Below are 18,730 nucleotides of genomic sequence, written 5' to 3'. Positions count from 1 at the left end.
CCTGGAATCCCAGTCAGACCTCGCCTTGCCTCCCTATACAACTTAAAACTGAACAGAGCAACTTAAACGAAAACATAAAACTCAACCCCCAGGGGCTCAGGGAAACCCTGTGCTCAGTGTACCCACTGTGGGAAATATGCGAACCATATTTACAAAGTCTCACTAGAGACTGTCCAGTCAAAAGGTCCAGCATGCCAGAAATCAGATGGAAGCCAACCCCTCCAAAATAGAAGGGCGGGCAGGACTGACCCACTCTGGGAACACCGAGAAGGAAGACTTCACGGTGAGTGAACAGAATATTCCGTTCTCCAGTGTTCCCAGGAGTGGGTCAGTCCTTCACTCCTGGGATGTAAAAAAGCAGTGTACTTCAGGGTAGGCCTCAGTGACTTCCAGTCTAAATGGCATGCTGGAGGACCTTTCTACCAAACGCTGCCTCAGTGGACGCCAATTTGTCTGTCCTATAGTGTCTAGTGAAGGAATGGACAGACTTCCATGCGGCTGCCTTACAGACCAGCTCCAGAGAAGGAAAAGATCTATACACTGCCGAAGTGGCTGCCCCCCTAAGAGAGTGCGCCGTTACTCCCTGAGGTGGCGTCAGGCTCCTAGCCTTGTAGGCTTCTATGATGCACCCTCTTACCCATCTGCTAATGGTGGAAGAGGAAATGCTCTTACCATTGATGATTTCTTGAAAGAAATGGAGAGTCTGTAGTACGGAAGGTCTTGGTCCTATCCAGATAAAAGCTCAAGGCCCTACGGACATCTAAGCAGTGCCACAGTTTCTCCCTAGGATGCTGTGGATTTGGGCAAAAGGAAGGAAGTACTATATCCTCTGATCTATGAAGCTTGAATTTACTTTTGGGACAAAGGCTGGATCTAAGCGTAGAACCACTTTGTCCTGGTGGAAAATGCATAGGTCCTTGTGACTAGACAGCACCTTAAGCTCTGACACCCTCCTAGCTGACATGCCTACTAGAAAAACTGTCTTAAAGGTAAGCTCCTTGAGCCCACAGGACGCCATGGGTTCAAAAGGCTTCTGACAAAGAGCATTCAGAACAAGGTTTAAATTCCTTGGGGGATTAATGAGAGACACCCCTCTAAGGAATTGCCTGATGTGGGGTGAGTGGAAAAGGATTTGCCCCTTCCCGTCCCCGACTGTAGAAATGGCTGCCACTTGTCTGTGTAGCATACTAGTACTCAGCCCCTTCTCCAGACCATCCTGAAGGAAGGCCAGAATCTCAGAGAGCAAAATCTCCCTGGGACCCACACCCCTTTTTAAACACCAGGATTGGAAAGCCTGCCAAGTTATATTATAGGACCTGTTAGTGGACTTCTTTCTAGACGCTAGCATTGTAACAACCACCCCTTCCTGATACCCCAGGGAGGTTAATTGTTTCCGCTCAATCTCCAGGCAGTGAGATGGAGCATTTCTGGGCGTGGATGAAATATGCCCTCCTGACTGAGAAGGTCCTCCCTTATGGAGCGATGCCATGGTGCCTTTACTGCAAGCCTTTTTATGTCCTGAAACCAGGCCCTCCTTGGCCAGAAGGGGGCCACTAGGATCACTTCTGCTTTCCTTTCCAGCAGAGTCTGAATGAAGCGAGCTAGAATCTGAGTTGGGGGAAATGCATACAGAAGAGTCTGTGGCCACTATGCATTTAAGGCATCTATGCCCAGGGCCTTTGGAGTTCTGCCTCTTAAAAAGAATTGTGGAACCTGATGGTTGGTCTCTGAGGCAAACAAATCCACCCTTGGGGTTCCGAACCAGCTGCATACTTGTCTGAAGACATCCCTGTGGAGGGTCCACTCTGAAGGGTCTATCGTCTGACAGCTCAGACGATCTGCTACTGTGTTGTCTCAGCCTGCCACATGTGTTGCCTTTAGAGAGAGAATATGGGATTCTGCCCAGACCATAAGGCTCTTGACCTTCCGTCTCAGTAACTTGGATTTCGTCCCCCCTTGTTTGTTGACAGACGCCTTGGCTGTCATGTTGTCTGTTTGAATTAAAACATGGCAGCCCTTTAGGTGTACTGCAAATTGAATCGGAGCTAGTCTGATTGCCCTCAGCTCCAGAAGATTTATTCTCATCCTTGCTTCTGTGTTGGACCATTTCCACTGAGTCATGGTTTCTTTCACGAGGGCTCCCCATCTGAAAAGACTGGCATCCATTCCCACCACCTGGCATTTGGGCTCTGTCAGCCCTTGGCCCGTCTGAAAGCAGTTGGGTTCCAGCCACCACCGCAATCTGGAATGGGGACCTTTAAGGAAGACCTCTGACATATTGCCTCCTGGTGGGGACGTAGCTGGCTTTGAAGTGGATGAGTGTGGAATCTCACCCATTGGACAATGTCTTGGCAGGAAACTAGCATGCCTAGGAGTTTGGTCAGTATCATGACATTCTCCCTGTCCTTGCTCACTATCTGGGAAACTAACTGAGCGATCTTCCCTCGTCTCTCCTTGGTGATAAGGACCCTGTCCGTGATGGTGTTGATCACCACTCCCAAGTGAGTCAGGACCTGTGTCAGAAGCAGACTGCACTTTTCTAGGTTGATTACAAAGCCATGGCTTGACAGGAGATTCCTTGTCTCCCTTAAGTCAGCTTCCATCTGTGAGCTGAAGGGGGCCGTGATTAAAATGTTGTCGAGGTACGGAAAAAGGGAGATCCCCTTCAGTTGTAGGACTGCCACCAATGTCACCAGCACTTTGGTGAACACCCTGGGTGAGGACTTTAACCCAAAGGGGAGGGCCCTGTACTGGAAGTATTTCCTACCGTAGGAGAATCTGAGGTACTTTCTGTGGGGTACAGTAATAGGTATGTAGTGATAGGCCTCCGACAGGTCGATGGAGGTCATGAAGTCTCCCTTCTGAATGGCAGATATAATTGAACTCAGAGTTTCCATGAGGAACTTCTTTGTTACGACCCTCTTGTTGATCCACTTGGGGTCTAGAATGACTCTAACGTCCCCATTCTTTTTGGGCACAACAAAGATCGAATAGACTCCTTGAGATCTCTCCAGTTGAGGTACTGGTTCAATTGGTCCTATCTGAAGGTGGTGATCTATAGCCCCCATTAGCAGCTGATGCTTTTGTGGGGATGAGCTCCTGGGAACTTCCAGGAAGGGATCCTGTGGGGTGTGACTGAACTCTATGGAATACCCCTTGGAAACCATTTCTAGTACCCACTTGTCGGAGATGGATTGGCTCCAAACATGGGTGAAGCTTTGGAGTCTTCCCCCTATCCTTATGTTGGCCCTGGAAACCAGATAGTCATGCTGAGTTGTTGTTCTTTGTTCCCTTGGAGGAGGAACCCTGTTTATTGGAGAAGGGTGATTGTCTGCCTTCTCTGGACTTAGGTTGCCACCTTTGTTTATAGGATTTAGAGGAACCTGATTTGGACTCTCTCCTATTGTCATGAAAGGACTGAGGCCTTTTCCTACTTGTCCTCTCTGCGCTTGAAGGGGAGAACTTTTTTCTTGTCCCTGCCCTCAATGAGGAATCTATCTAGGACTTCTCCAAATAATTGGCCTCCTTTAAATGGTACCAAGGCCACCTTTGCTCTGCACCCCAGTTTCTAAGCCAGGTATTGCTATGAGCCGTAACACTGTATGCCATGGCTCTAGCAGCTTGTTGAACCGCATCCAGGGTGGCATCTGATGAAAGCGCTGCAGCCATGGCGATCTTCTTTAATTCATCCCTGGCCTCCTTAGGCAGATTCTTATCTGCCTTGGATAGAGCTGAGGACTACGTGTATATCGCCCTGGATGCTAAGGATGCTGTTACCGATGCCTTAAGGACATTGGCCAAGGATGTGAAGTCCCTGCACACAGCCTGCTCAATGCACTTATCTGTAGGATTTTTGGGCATGCCATCTGTGTCCATGGGAAGGAGCGATGAGGATGCCAAGCAGTTAACGGGGTCATCGACCACCGGAAGCTTAATCCGTTCAGTGGCCTCTGGCATTAGGTCATAGAACTTGGGAAAAGCCTGGTGTATTGCCTTCGGCTTGGCTGGGTTCTCCCATTCAGATTTGATAATGCAGAAGAACCCAGCGGGCAGTGGCATCTGAAGGGGTTGTGTCCTTGACTTAGGAATGATCTCATCGGTGCCTACTGGAAAGTCATCCTCCTCAGCTTCTGTTATCTTAGGTGTATACGACAGGCCCAGGGTTCTCACAATCTTGGGCAATAAACGACTGTATATGTCAGGTGGAAAAATCCTAGTGTGTGAGGGGGTGTTAGCCTCCTCTTCTTCCACTGAAAGCTCCCCATCCTCCTTGTCTGAAGCAGATTCTGAGGATTCTGATTCCCCTTCCTGATCAGAACCCAGAGAAACCGTATCTGGGTGTGATGGGGCTTCCTTCCGTTTTTTGGGAGGGGATGGTCGAGCACCCCTTCCTTTGTGCTAGGATGCTGCCTGGGGCGCTTCTTAGGGACTGGGCTAGCTTCAGCGTCCTCCATGACCATCTTCCTAGCCTCCCTCCAGACCAACTGTTGGTTCCATGAGCAGAAATGCAACTTAGCGTCATCCCCTGTAAGCTTTGGGGTCTGGTTTTCTAATTCACCGTCATGGGGAGGTGAATCTGGGAGTTGCATTGCCCATTGGGAAACATTGCTGGAGAGGCCATTTTGAGTTGGTGTCAATTCCCCTGTGGAGGGAAAGGGAGGTGTAAAGAAAATGGCCGCCTTTCCCACCCTTTCTGCTACCAGGCTTCAATGCTGGGGGGCCCTTAAACGGGGGGGGGGGGGTGAATACCTTATGGGCACCTCCACTCTACTGGCGCCAGTCTGAGAGGGGATCATAAGAGCCCAAGCCTCCCTGTTCCGTTCTCTCGCTCCAGAACAGTTGCTAAGGGGAGAGGGAAAGTGTGTGCCTTGAAAGGGGCTGGGGAAGGTGAACACTGAGCTAGCCTGCTCAACGCCACCAATGATAGAGCCACCGTCCATCCTGCTGCCCCCAAAGGGGTCTTACCATGCAGCAAGGGTCAGCTGGTTCCCACTCCTCTGAGTCGTTGGAAAAAACCGTGCCCAGGGAGCTCGCACTGGAGACCATCACTGGCTGTGCGTCCTTCCTCCATGCGCAAAAAGACTGCCTCAGATGCTTCCCACCCCCCCCCCCTGGTCCGGGGAACGCCCGAATGCCTGGGGAGTGCCTGAGGCACCACCAATCGCAGTCTCCTTGCTGCGGAGACAGGCCAAGCCGTGGGATCAGCTTAGCAGCTGTCTTCCGTCCTCGCTCGCTGTCAGTGCTGGGGGAAGGAATGAGCATGGTTGTGCCTTATCCTCCCCTGCTCTTTGGTGCTACTCACAACTGTTGCTTTGGGAAGCTGAGCTCAGGCCAGCACATCCTGCTGAGAAACGAGGCTGAACAGAACTGGGATTCCAGGGAAAGGCCCCTCCCTTCCGGGATCAGAGTTCTGCTGGCCCCTGCAATCAGAGAGGAACTGTTTCCCAGGAGTGAAGGACTAACCCACTACTGGGAACACCGGAGAAGGGCTCTGTGCAGTTCAGCATCTAGGTGGTTACACCTCACCTAGAGTATTGTGTTTGGTTTTGGGCACCACAATTTAAGAAGGATGTAGACAAGCTGGAATGTGTCCAGATGAGGGTAACAAAGATGGTGAGAGGTCTGGATTCCAAATCCTATGAGGAAAGTTGGGTATGTTTAACCTGGAGAGGAGACAGCTGAGAGATGATACCACTTCCAAGTACTTCAAGGGCTATCATAGAGAGGATGGTGTGGAGTTGTTTTCTGTTGCCCCAAACGGTTAGACAAGAACCAACAAGTTGTAATTAAATCAGAAGGGTTTTTGACTAAACGTTAGGAAGAACTTCCTGACAGAGTGGTTCCTCAGTGGAACAGGAATCCTCAGGAGATGGTCAGTTCTCCTTTGAAAGTTTCAAAGCAGAGGCTGGATGGCCATTGACAGCAATGCCGATTCTGTAAACTTAGTAGGTATTTGTGAATTTCCGGCATTGTGCAGGGGGCTGGACTAGATGACCATGGGGGTCCCTTCCAACTCTGTGATTCTATTATTCCTTTTCTTTTTACCCATCTCTTCCTACAAGAGCACAATTGGTTTTGTTAAGGATGCTCCTAAATCATCTAACACTTGAAAAAGGAAGTCTAATTAAATTAAAATATGAGCCATTTTTGGGGAACATTAATTCACACATGGATTTTCTGTTGTAGGCTGCTGATGTGCTAAAAGTCATATCTTTAAGCAATTTAGTGTTCCTTTGATCTGCTAAAAAAAGCAAACAATTTTATGTTTGCAAGATTATTCCGTTTTCCCTTATATATTGTTTAATATATAAGTATGCCTATAATTATTGTCCAGTTTGCTTCTAATTATTCAGCTTTTGCTTATATATTGTTTAAGCACTGTGACTCTGGGGAAGGGGTTATTATGGGATTGGATCCTATAAATCCATTTCACTAATAGCAAAGCCTTCCTCTGGCACAAAGGAGCTTTAATCTATTGGACTTAAGAATGTAAGAACATAAGAGAAGTCATGCTGGATCAGGTCAATGGCCTATCCAGTCCAACATTCTATGTCACACAGTGGCCAAAACCCAGGTATCATCAGGAGATCCACCAATGGGCCAGAACTTAGAAGCCCTTCCACCGTGGCCACCCAAGCAACATAAATACAGAGCATCACTGCCCCAGATATAGCATTCCATGCATACCTTGTGGCTAACAGCCACAGATGGACGTCTTCTCCATGTTTATCCAGTCCTCTCTTGAAGCTGTCTATGCTTGTAGCTGCCACCACTTCTTGCAGCAGTGAATTCCATATGTTAATTACTATTTGGGTCAAGAAGTACTTCCTTTTATCTGTTCTAAGCTTACTGCTCATTAATTTAATTGAGTGCCCAGGAGTTCTGATATTGAGAGAAAGGAAGAAAAATATTTCTTTTTCTACCTTCTCTATTCCATGAATAATTCTGTCAACCTCTATCATGCCTGGTTGCTCTGTTACCCAACTCTTCCATTTTTTTTAATAACAAAGATCAGCCTGCTAGAAGCATTTCAGAGTAGTGGCAGCAACACTTCTAATAGTCATAATTGGGTACTCTCATGACACGCATATTACTTATTTTCATTTATAGTTCATGTTCTCACAGGGACTCAAGGCTCAGTTCAAGGTGCTGGTTTTAATGTATAATCTATAAAGCCCTTAATGCTCTGGGCCCTACATACCTCTCCCGATATATGCCCACACGATTTTTAAGGCAACAAGTTATTCCAAGTTCTCATTCCAAGATGTTCCCATGTCTTTTGTTTGGGCTACTCCTTTTCAATTACTGCCCCTGTATGGACTATGGACTATCTCACCAGAGAAGATGAGCATAGTGACTTCTCTGCCAAGATTTACAAGGCTTTACAGGGGATATCATTCCAGCAGGCCTTTGGTACGACTGATGCAAAATCCGTCTTTTTGCCTTTGTGTGTGCGTGCCCATGCCTGGAAATCATGGTGACTTCTAGCGACTCCTGCTGGGGCATGGAGGATGTCCAGAGAAGTGACTTGATAGCCTTCCTCTGCCTCCTGACTCTGGTATTCTGTGGAGGTCTCCTATCCAAATATTTGCTAGGGTCAGGCCCTGCTTAGCTTTTGAGATTTGATGAGATTGGACTTGCCTGGGCTACCCAGGTCAGGGCTGATATAAAGTCTGTTTGATTATGTATCTCTTTCCTGGTTTGTGAAGATCTAGCTGTTAATTTACAATTCTTACAGAATTGAGAGGCTGCTTAGATTTATGAGGCTATGGTGGATGTAATTTAATTGAGAGCAATTTCTTGGTCTAGGTTTTGTGCACTGAGTTTTCATTGTTCCTTAATTTTAGTTTGTGGTGTATCTTCTTCTACAGCATATCTTAATTGTGTTTTTATTGGTTGTGGGTGTGCTTTACCAATCTGTAAGCTGTGAAGTGGCAGAATAAACAACATACAGTACTTAAATTTTCTGTTTTGTAATAGCTAGTTGAGTAATGACTCCAACAGCAATTGGCATTCTAGCTTGGCTACCTTCAGCAGCATCTCAGCAAGTCCTTGGTCACTTGGCTTGAAAAAAAGATGCATATACACATCAGATATTATAATGCAGGGCTTTTTTGTAGCAGGAACTCCTTTACATATTAGGCTACACTCCCCTGATGTAGCCAATCCTCCAAGAGCTTACAGTAAACCCTGTAAGAAGAGCCCTGTAAACTCTTAGAGGACTGGCTACATCGGGGGTGGGGGTGTAGCCTAATATGCAAAGAAGTTCCTACTACAAAAAAAGCCCTGCTAATGGGAAATTTAGAACACAACTCCCTATATCCCCAAATGGGGCAGATATTTGTTCAAATATTTGTTCCATCCTAAGCATGGAGGCATAATGGAAAAGCCATTTTGCACCATGAAAAGAGGTTTTATACAGTGAGACAATTTTATCAGAACAGTTTATTTTGACCTATTAAACAAATAAGGTAAAGATATTCATAGTCCAAAACAAACAAAAATCTCCTGTATCAAACTCAAAAAGGAAATGCAATAAGGTTATTTTTTTCATACATATACAAACCAAGGATCTCATACTATTATATACAAAACAGAGAGGTCTCTACAAAACAGGATTTCAAGTTACCACATCATACCAGCATAACTTCTTTTATTACAAAAATATTAATGCTACTAACTTCACATTAAGCCTCTCAACATAACTGACACCAGACATTTGATTTCAGGTTGCAAAAAGGAAATATTGGCAGCTGGTTTGGAATGCTCTGAGCAGTGCATATGGACCCATTAACCAGTTACATATTCTTGCTGAGATTTCCCAGTTACATATTCTTGCTGAAAGCGGTTCAAATTGGACAGCATTCCTTCAGTCTCTGAGATTACAATCTGGGTGACAGATGAAATGTTACATTCCTTTAGAAAATTGCAGAATGAAGTCCCTTGATGGTTAAGTTGCTGAATATGAGACTCGGCTTGTTTAATGCACAGACCCCAGGTGGAAAAGTCTAGCATTTTATTTTGATTTCCATGCATTGTTGTTGTTGTTTTTTTTGGGGGGGGGGGAGTAAATTACTGAGACCATTGTGCTTTTTCACCCTTTTGTTTCTACAGCACAGGGTACCACCTCTCTAACAATGCCATATACGATAGCAATATAAGACCCAAAACTTGAGTCTTTCTCTGCTATCAAGGGGGAAAAAATACTGAGTAACACCTATGATATGATAAAGGCAATACTGCCAACTAAATATGCTATCATCTCCTTTATGTGAAAGCAATTCACTCAGCTTGGAACATGTATGAGTCACATTATGCGTAAAAATCCTAACCAGAGGCAAAATGCTTCCATTTTAGAAGCAATTTGCTTCATGGCTAACTATTAAGGGTCCTTCCATCTTATTGGTATACATGAAAATTGCTTTTACAGCAAGGAATTGGAGAACAGGCTGCAAAAATGAGCCTATTTGAACAACAAACATGAACAATAAGCTGCACTACAGATAGCATCTGGACCCTGCTTTAGAAAGTTACATTAGAACACTGGTCATTAACAATTTTCATGCCAGATGATTTACTGGAGAGTTCAGCCATCAACAGAAACTAATATTTCAAAAAGGCAGCTTGCTTTTTAATTTACTGGCTTTGTTTGCAGAGATACTCCTGTAATATATTAGAAGTTATCAGAATGCATCCTTCCCCAAGAAGTTGACTAGCATGGCTTTACAAAGGACACACAGTTACTTTGGTTTACTATTCAGTGCTTCTATTTGCATGACACAAACTGCATCCCTTGTCTGGCAATATCTGTGAATTGGCTGTTTGGCTTTTTCTAGGACACCACTGTGAGCCAAAAGTATTATTAGACATGTCCTTAGAAAGGGAAAAGCCACTAATTTAAACTATTGTTTTGCAACAGACAGGGAATTGCTGCTATTAAAATTTCAACTGAAAAAACAAAACATGTTGCTTCTTTTAGGGCTGTAAGAGTCATACAACAGGAAGTACCTGGACTGACCCCACCAATCCGGCATTTTACAAATGGAGAAGTAATCTAGTAGGAGAAATCTACTGTAGGAAGCGTCAAATAGAATACAACCTCACAAATGCTTCTAGGCCTTAAGCAGCAGGAATGGTATTTGTATACCTAAAGGGATATCACTGAAAAATCAGGGGATGGTTCAAATTCCATGAGGCACAATGAGATGCTACTAGAGAAGGGGGGGGAAATATCAGTGTGCCTGCGCCAGAGACTTCTATGCATACACAAAAAGCCTCTTTGGATCTTGGTCCCTACATGCCAGTGTTAAAAGTGAGAAATCCAGACAAGCCATAATTAGCTACAAGCACATTATTCAATCATAAATTTTGGTACCATTTCTACTCTAATGAATATGAACTGTGGGAGGCTTGTTTCCTACAAAGTTCCAATTTAATTTCCCAACCAGAGTTCCTAGTGGACTCTGCCTAGAATAAATACAATTGCTTTGTTAAACCAAAAAGGTTAATTTGAAGGTATTCCTTTGGGTCAACAGATACTTATTTTAAACTTAACCAACAGTCTTCTTCAAAAGAAACTACAACCACCCTGAGTTAAATTTAAACTAGCATTGCAAGCTGCAAACAAATTAAGCTCAAAATAGCAAAGCCCATAAAAATTAACAATTCTTTAAATATTTTAAGCCTCTTGTTGTCTCAAGAGAGTTCCCAGTTTCCTGAGTTGCAAGCACTTTGACATTCTTCTGCTGCAGGCAGGAAGTGGGATTCATACTGTGTTCAGCAATTGATTGGTTTCACATTTTTTTTTTAAAAAAAATCAAGAAATCACTTAAAGTATCAGCATTCACTCAAAGTACACACACAGAGGGGAAAATACAGATGGTAACCTTGAAATATGATGCAGTAAGTATGGTAATATAAGGCATGGGGCTTTTATAGGCTTTCAGAAGGGACAGAAATTGGAAGCTTTATTTTCCTTTTCAAATTCTTTTCACAGTACCATTCAAACAGTAGTACAGCACAGTTGAGAGCAGGGTTTGTTCATTGTACAGTGTTCGCTTTTGGTGGCCCTGAGAGATAGCAGTTAAGTTATATGATGCATTCCTACCTCCACCCCCACACTTCAAGTTTAGGTGGATATACAAGTATGCAGAGTTTCTAGTTTCACAGAACACATTAAGTTAAGCCATTTTACGTACTTTGTAACCTTCAGAAACAACTGAAGCACTTCAATGCAGTCATACAGAATAAACTCAAAAACACAGAAGAGGAGCCAGTGGAAGTGACTGAAGCTGTGTTAATTAGTCCACTTCTAACTGTTCCTCAGAGTCATAAGACAAAAACAAGCTCTAAACAGAAACAAAGTTCCTTGGAAGCCACATGCAACCTCTTTAAAGACACACAAAACACTGAAACACAGCATTACCTGTTCAAGAGGATTCCATACTATGGCATTCCTGAGTTTGAAAAGGTGCTACAGTAAAAAAGGGAAAGATGATGGCCTCCTGCTTTGCTAACACATTTTAAACAGAAATCCATCTACAGAGTTGTAAAAGCACAGTTTATTGTTAGGGATGATGGAAATCTATTCTACTGGTGAGCATTCCTCAGAAGTTCTGCTGGCGTCTTTTCTTTGCTTCAATGGCATCAAGAATTGGCTGCCGTTTTGACTGATACCTCTGTCGAACTTCTTCTATCTCTTGTTCCATCATTGGGTCAAGCGCACCGAGTCGCCTCTGAAGTTCATCAACAGTCCAGTTCCTCAACTAAAAAAAAAAAAGACACAAAGACATGACACAGATGGCATGAACGACGAACAGTGATGGAAAATCCACAGAGGCAAAAAATCCAGAGCTTAAGAATTACTAGATCAAAAGAGTACATGAACCATGCAGGGATGTTTGCTCTACCTTTTCAACATTAAAAACAGTTACTTTTAAGGATTAAGTTAAAGGAGACGAAAATCCTGGACTTCTGTTGGTCTTTAAAAGCCATGTGCAGAGAAGGTTCTAACCTCACTAACAGAAATACACACAGTTTGCTCTTTAATAGAGGGGGGAGGGGAAGGTTCTAGTAGCAGAACTGGAGAGGAGCAGGACTCCAGTTAGATTAACAAGAAATACTGGTGGGCAGGGTTAAATCCTCTTTCCCTCCCTGTGCACCATCTATCTGAACCAGGGCACTACATATCACACTTGCACTTTTAAAGACAGAGCGCCTTAGTGTCCATCAGTGTGGCACCAAGAGAAAGGTGACTTGGCAGACTTAAAGTGTAATTAGAAGTTCAATGACAAATAAAAAGGAAGAAACAGATACTTAGATCCAGCTGACTTAGAAAGGTGTGAAATCATTAAAGTGAGATCTCCTTTCTGAGGAAGCCCCCATGCCGCATCCCGCATTAGAAGCCCCCGTGCCGCATTAGAGTTGGGACTGAGCAGTGAAGTGGCCAAGTTTGCGGATGACACTAAATTGTTCAGGGTGGTGAGAACCAGAGAGGATTGTGAGGAACTCCAAAGGGATCTGTTGAGGCTGGGTGAGTGGGCGTCAACGTGGCAGATGCGGTTCAATGTGGCCAAGTGCAAAGTAATGCACATTGGGGCTAAGAATCCCAGCTACAAATACAAGTTGATGGGGTGTGAACTGGCAGAGACTGATCAAGAGAGAGATCTTGGGGTCATGATAGATAACTCACTGAAAGTGTCAAGACAGTGTGCGTTTGCAATAAAAAAGGCCAATGCCATGCTGGGAATTATTAGGAAGGGAATTGAAAACAAATCAGCCAGTATCATAATGCCCCTGTATAAATCGATGGTGCGGTCTCATTTGGAGTACTGTGTGCAGTTCTGGTCGCCGCACCTCAAAAAGGATATTATAGCTTTAGAGAAGGTGCAGAGAAGGGCAACTAGAATGATTAAAGGGCTGGAGCACTTTCCCTATGAAGAAAGGTTGAAACGCTTGGGACTCTTTAGCTTGGAGAAACGTCGACTGCGGGGTGACATGATAGAGGTTTACAAGATAATGCATGGAATGGAGAAAGTAGAGAAAGAAGTACTTTTCTCCCTTTCTCACAATACAAGAACTCGTGGGCATTCGATGAAATTGCTGAGCAGACGGGTTAAGACGGATAAAAGGAAGTACTTCTTCACCCAAAGGGTGATTAACATGTGGAATTCACTGCCACAGGAGGTGGTGGCGGCCACAAGTATAGCCACCTTCAAGAGGGGTTTAGATAAAAATATGGAGCATAGGTCCATCAGTGGCTATTAGCCACAGTGTATGTGTGTATATAACATTTTTTGCCACTGTGTGACACAGAGTGTTGGACTTGATGGGCCGTTGGCCTGATCCAACATGGCTTCTCTTATGTTCTTATCCCCCACTTCCTAGGGAGCAAGGGGCTGCATAGGAAAACTGCCTCAGCAAAGACCTCTTCCAAACTCTGGTCAGTTTGCATTTGGCTGGAAACTCCACAACCTGCCTTTAATTACACCTGATTACTCATAAGACAAATATCCTTGAACTTAACGCTGCACTTCTATGTGGATGGGGGAAAATACAGTTTATTTATTTATATTTTTTGTGGAGAGCAGTCTTCAGAAACAAATGTTTACAGGACTGTGTACCATTGTCAGTCATTTGCTGCTGGAAGCTGGCTTGCTTCATTTTGCTCATTCTCAGGTTGGCCACTCAGGCAATACTGATATGGGAAGGCTGTTGGACCATGGAAGTCTGGCCTTTAAGGCATGCCAGTTTTGTTATATCCTAAACTTACTGTTCATTATTAGTATGCTTACAAGTTTGTTTGGTTTTTTCCACACACCTGTTTACATCCTGGAGATCCAGCCAGAATTTCAGCAAGGAGAGAGAAGTAAATGTGACACTGTTGGTTACTGAGAAAGTGGTCAGAGTCTTGAAACGTACACTAATTCTTATGTTCTATTATATTATTGGTGCTTCATTTATACAAGTCTATACAAATGCCTCTGGCTAAGGTACTACCCAGAAATGGATCCCTAGACTGTATATTACTTTCTGCTAAATGGTACATCAAACAGAGAATTCTTAATGCACCAGTGTGCATACTTCTAGATTATTTTACGATGAAGAACTTTACTTTGTCTAGTGTGCTTTTATGTTACTAAATTACAGTTGTCCAGGGGAACATTTCCCTTTTTAAAATTGAAAAAGTGGCAGCATGCAATGCCTTCCTCTCCCTACAAGTATGAGATAAAATCATTCCTGCATCTGCATGGTAGGGGGGGGGGGTCCAAGCTTGTGGCAACCATTCATGTCTTTTTGTTTGGGGGGGGGGAGTGCAACTCAAAAAGCGTCCCTGGTTATGCGTGGTGAAGAAGAGATTGGATTTATACCCTACCCTTCACTGGGAGTCTCAGCAGCTTACAATTTCCTTTCCCGTCTCCTTCCCACAACAGACACCCTGTGAGGTTGGTGAGACTGAGAGAACTCTTTTGAGAACTGCTCTTGAGAGAACAGCTGAGAGAACTTGTGACTGACCTAAGGTCACACCAGCAGCTGCATGCAGAAGAGTGTGGGATCAAACCCAGTTCTCCCAGATTAGAGTCCACACTCTTCACCACTACACCAAACTGAGGATGCACAGAGTACTTTGAAGGGTGCGTTGGATACTTCTATGTACTTCTTTAAAATAGTCTACTTTAGTAGTTTTAGACTCCGATCTAGAGAAGTCCCATGTTCAAATCCCTATTATGACATGAAGCTTGTTGGGTCATCATGGTCCAGTTACTCTCTCCCCTTACTTCAGCCACCATCCCATATGGCTTCTGTCCACACAGGGCACATAGTCCCAGGCAAAGCCTTTTGGAAGTCTAAAGGGACCCTCTATCTTTTCCCAAGGAAAAGCTGCTTGAACCCAGCCCATTAACTGGCTCTCAGGTAACATGGGGAAGGGTTATGGTGCACTGCATCAATTCTGTATAACATTCATGTAGATAGAGTTCTAGAGTGGTTTTTTTCTACATAGAGAAGAAGTCCCAGAGTTGTCAACAGTAACAGCGCCAGCATGACTTTGTTTGCAGAAAGTCATTAATTTTTTTTGCAAGGTATGATATTATTTTTCTCATTAGCAACCATCTTAAGCTCATTAAAATGCATAGATTATTGTGCTGCTAAGCATAAGGGAAATACAAAGCATTTTAGCAAGACAACACAGATTTTTGCCTGTTGAATAAGGAAGATGTTCATCAGAAAAAGTGCTTTCTCCATCTGATGTATTAAGCATGCACATTAATATACCTTTACCTGACAGCTATTTAAACTGATGTATTGTACCTGCTATAATTTTATGCTAATTGTATAACATCTGCTTTAGAGAGGATGATTGTTCAATACCCAGTCCTCAGGAGATGAATATAATAAAACATAACAAAAAAGATGAACATATTATTTCGGTCCTACACACATAATTCTAGCTATTCCATTGTGTTAAGTATTCTAAGTAGTACTCTGTAACATCTTCATTCTCTGATGATTCATGACCTCAGCCAAAGAGTCAAGAATTTTCTCTTTTTGTTGAAGGGTTCTTTTGGAATTCTGCCTTGCAATTTTCAGTGAGACACACCAGATTTTGGGCTTGGCTTCTCTTCTGATGTCCTCTTACATCCCATTTCCAACATTCTTAGTTTTGTAGTTTCTGGTGTAGTGGTTGCAGGTACTTCATGCGTAAGGAGACTACAGCTCTGGAATGGCAGGCAGGGGTAAGGCTGGCTTCTTTGAAACCTATGAACCATTCCGAATTACACTGTTTTAAATTATTTATGTCCCACCTTACTCCTGAGTTTAGCATTGTAGGGATACAGAAAGCCAAGCCCCTGGTAAAGGTTTCTTAATTTATTCTTTAAGTCGACAAAAGGGAATTGTGGTGGATAGAAGGGCAAGCATTGAACTAATAATCAATGCTGCCTGAGAGGTAATCAAATGAAGCCATCTCTGCCTCAAAAGCTTGTGCAGGAGTAAATTTGGTAATCTCCTATTCTGAAGTGTGAGACAGGGATTTTAAGTCCACAAAGTAATAATTATTGTGCACAGTCAAATCACAGCTTACTCATAGTGATTTCAGGACTGTGGGAATTTCAGGGCAAAAGATGAGCAGAGGTGGTTCACCATTGTCTTTCTTTGCAAAACATCCCTGGTCTTTCTTAGTGATCTTCCATCCAAGTACTAACCATGACGGCCATGCTTAGCTTCCAAGATCTGATGAGATAAGGCAAGTCATGGCTGTTCAGGCCACAAAACATGAGGAGTCGCATTCTCAAATTCTCCACAATCCCTCCTGCACCTTCCCCCCTTGTTTTTTACCCCCCAAGACTTGCTTGTCCCTTATTCTAGCTACCAGTAAGATGGTATCTGCAAGCTGGGAAGCTACAGGCCATATCCCTGAAAAGAAAAAGAAAAACAAGCATCTACAGAGGTGCAAATCCTTAGGTGTTTTCAACAAAGGCACAAAGAAGCTCTGCAGTCAATATGTGGGCTCCAACATATATCAACCAACTGAGAAGTCATGTTAGTACAGTGAACTGGTGAAACTGCTACATGATTTTTAGTGGGTATTTGTGCTTGTTTATATGCACAATTCCCAATTCCCGACAGGCGCAGTTTGTAGCCTTACTGCTCATCCCACTATCAACTATAGCAGATTTGTGACTGTGAAGCGAAGGGATGGCTATATGTAACGTCATTTGCAGCAGCACATTAGAAAAGGCTTTTCAGATGCCACAAGAAGACAAGCTCTTCAAACTACTTTTGGGTAATTATTACACTAAAGCAGAGATCTTTTTAGTGAAACAGAATTTGCCCATAAAACTCCTCAGATCAAGAGAAATGACTCGCAGCATTAAAATGTTCAAATCTATGTCATGGTATTGAAAAATGCTGACTTCGCAGCTGTATGAGAGAAAGCATTTATGTATTATTTCTATGAAAGTAAGCAGTCATACACTATAATGAATCCATATAGTATTATTCTATGTGAATAAACTACACATTTGCAGCAAGATGCCAAATTCCAAGTTAAAAAAAGGTAAAGGTATATTATTGTCATTCCAAGTTAGAGTGATGTAAAACTGCATTTTACATGTTAGCCAAAGTATACTGATAGAGAAGACAGAATCTCATTTTATTTCAATGGGAGTTAAAAGTTCTCCACCAAGCATTAAATCTTGAAATGTTTACACTGCTGTTTAAATGGAGACATAATGTCTATATGCCCAGAAACAAGAGAGGGGCTCTGGTGATATAACTGCTCAAGAAGGAATTTTCAGATCAATTGTTCTGGAGCCTGCCCTTGAACTTCTCAGAAACCTTGGCTGCCAAAAAATCTCTATTTAAAAAGGGTCCCAAAATACACAGAAATCTGACATAAAGAGTCCAATATTCTCTTCCTGTATTGATTGGGGGCATGACAACTGATTAGGACAAAGGCAACACAAATGCAAAAACAGGCAAGGTGCATGGATGCATGATTCTTCTTTCCCATAAGAATGTCTCCTTCACAGAGAGGAATCTTGACAAGGCACAACAGAACCCTATACCATTTGTTCAACACATGTATGTAGGCACTGAGTGTGCCAGGCCATTAAAGCAAATGGGAGGTCTGTGTGCCTTTCCTATACCAAAGGCAGCTCTCTGAGGTATCCTGTTCAGGGGTTAATCCTCCTTGCTTCCTTGCTCTCACAGACCTTGTAAAAATCAGCACCTTTCTGCTTTCTAGATTCCTGCATGATTCCTTCCTCTCCGGAGAGTTTGGTCACCATTTCTGGATGTCTACCGGAACCAAAGGTAACCAAAATAATGGCCAAACTCCTGCCCACACCAGCATACTTATGCTTTTTCACTGATTGGACAAAGCAAGTTGACAAGCATGTGGGAAGAGCCTCTCATTCCTAGCAGCAATATGTATCTGTTCATCAACATGTGCTTACCTGCCTTTGGTCCTGAGATGCTCAGGTCAAAGGCAGGATTATAAATATTTTAAATGCATAAATTAAATGTTCTACGAGGACCCTTTTTTGTGTGTGTATAAGGAAGGTTCCTGGTCTTGGAAATTTGTTTTCTTGCTCTCTCTTTATATACAAATGTCGGCCACATCCATGTTACATCTCCATTGCACTTGACTCTCTTCTCAGAGTTCTGAATAAGTGATCCTTAGAAAATCTTATCTCCTTCCATGCCACTCTTACACTGATATGGCTTTTCTCACAATTGTTATTGGGCTCGTCAAGAACTCCTTTCCAGCCATTTCTCTCTCCCATTCCTTTTAACAGCAAAACTTACTTACCCAATACCAAACTGATTTTTGATAATGTATTTTTCTTAGAAAATGCAGCAGCTGGAGTGAAGCAGGGAGAACAAAAGAGAAGCCTTGAATACTCCATGCCTACAGTCGCACATCCTGCAACTCTTAAAGAATTAGGAAAGCACAAACAATAGCTAAGGACAAGCAGGCTCTGTTCTAGTGGGATCCATCTGTACCTTTACTAGAGATTCAATGACCCCCTCCCCTTCCAGAAAATTAAGGGAAAAAGGGTTTTCCTCCAGCCTCCCCCTCCCTCCAGAATTTTCTTCATTTTTTTTTCCCAGTGGAAAAACTGGAAGTTTGAGTGAGTACCAAAAATGCTCCTCAGAAATATTTTCTCTTGAGAAGAGTGAAATGGTGGTCAAGACAAGATTCTATTCAGAATGTACAATATGAAGA

General features: G+C 43.3%; 1 protein-coding gene across 2 annotated transcripts in view; it reads right to left on the bottom strand.

Annotated features, from left to right (window-relative positions):
- Window positions 1-8,430: 8,430 nt before the first annotated feature.
- STK4 (serine/threonine kinase 4) overlaps window positions 8,431-18,730 on the bottom strand; it is a 102,738-nt gene continuing 92,438 nt past the window's right edge. For both annotated transcript variants that reach the window (XM_060230888.1, XM_060230887.1), the window contains exon 11: window positions 8,431-11,765. In XM_060230888.1, the coding sequence (XP_060086871.1) occupies window positions 11,607-11,765 (159 nt within the window). In that variant the 3' untranslated portion in view covers window positions 8,431-11,606. The remainder of the gene's footprint in view (window positions 11,766-18,730) is intronic.

The sequence above is a fragment of the Heteronotia binoei genome, chromosome 2, assembly GCF_032191835.1.
Source record: "Heteronotia binoei isolate CCM8104 ecotype False Entrance Well chromosome 2, APGP_CSIRO_Hbin_v1, whole genome shotgun sequence".
NCBI classification, from domain to species: Eukaryota; Metazoa; Chordata; class Lepidosauria; order Squamata; family Gekkonidae; genus Heteronotia; species Heteronotia binoei.
The sequence above is the reverse complement of the archived record's forward strand: the minus strand, read 5'-3'. Positions and strand labels throughout refer to the sequence as shown.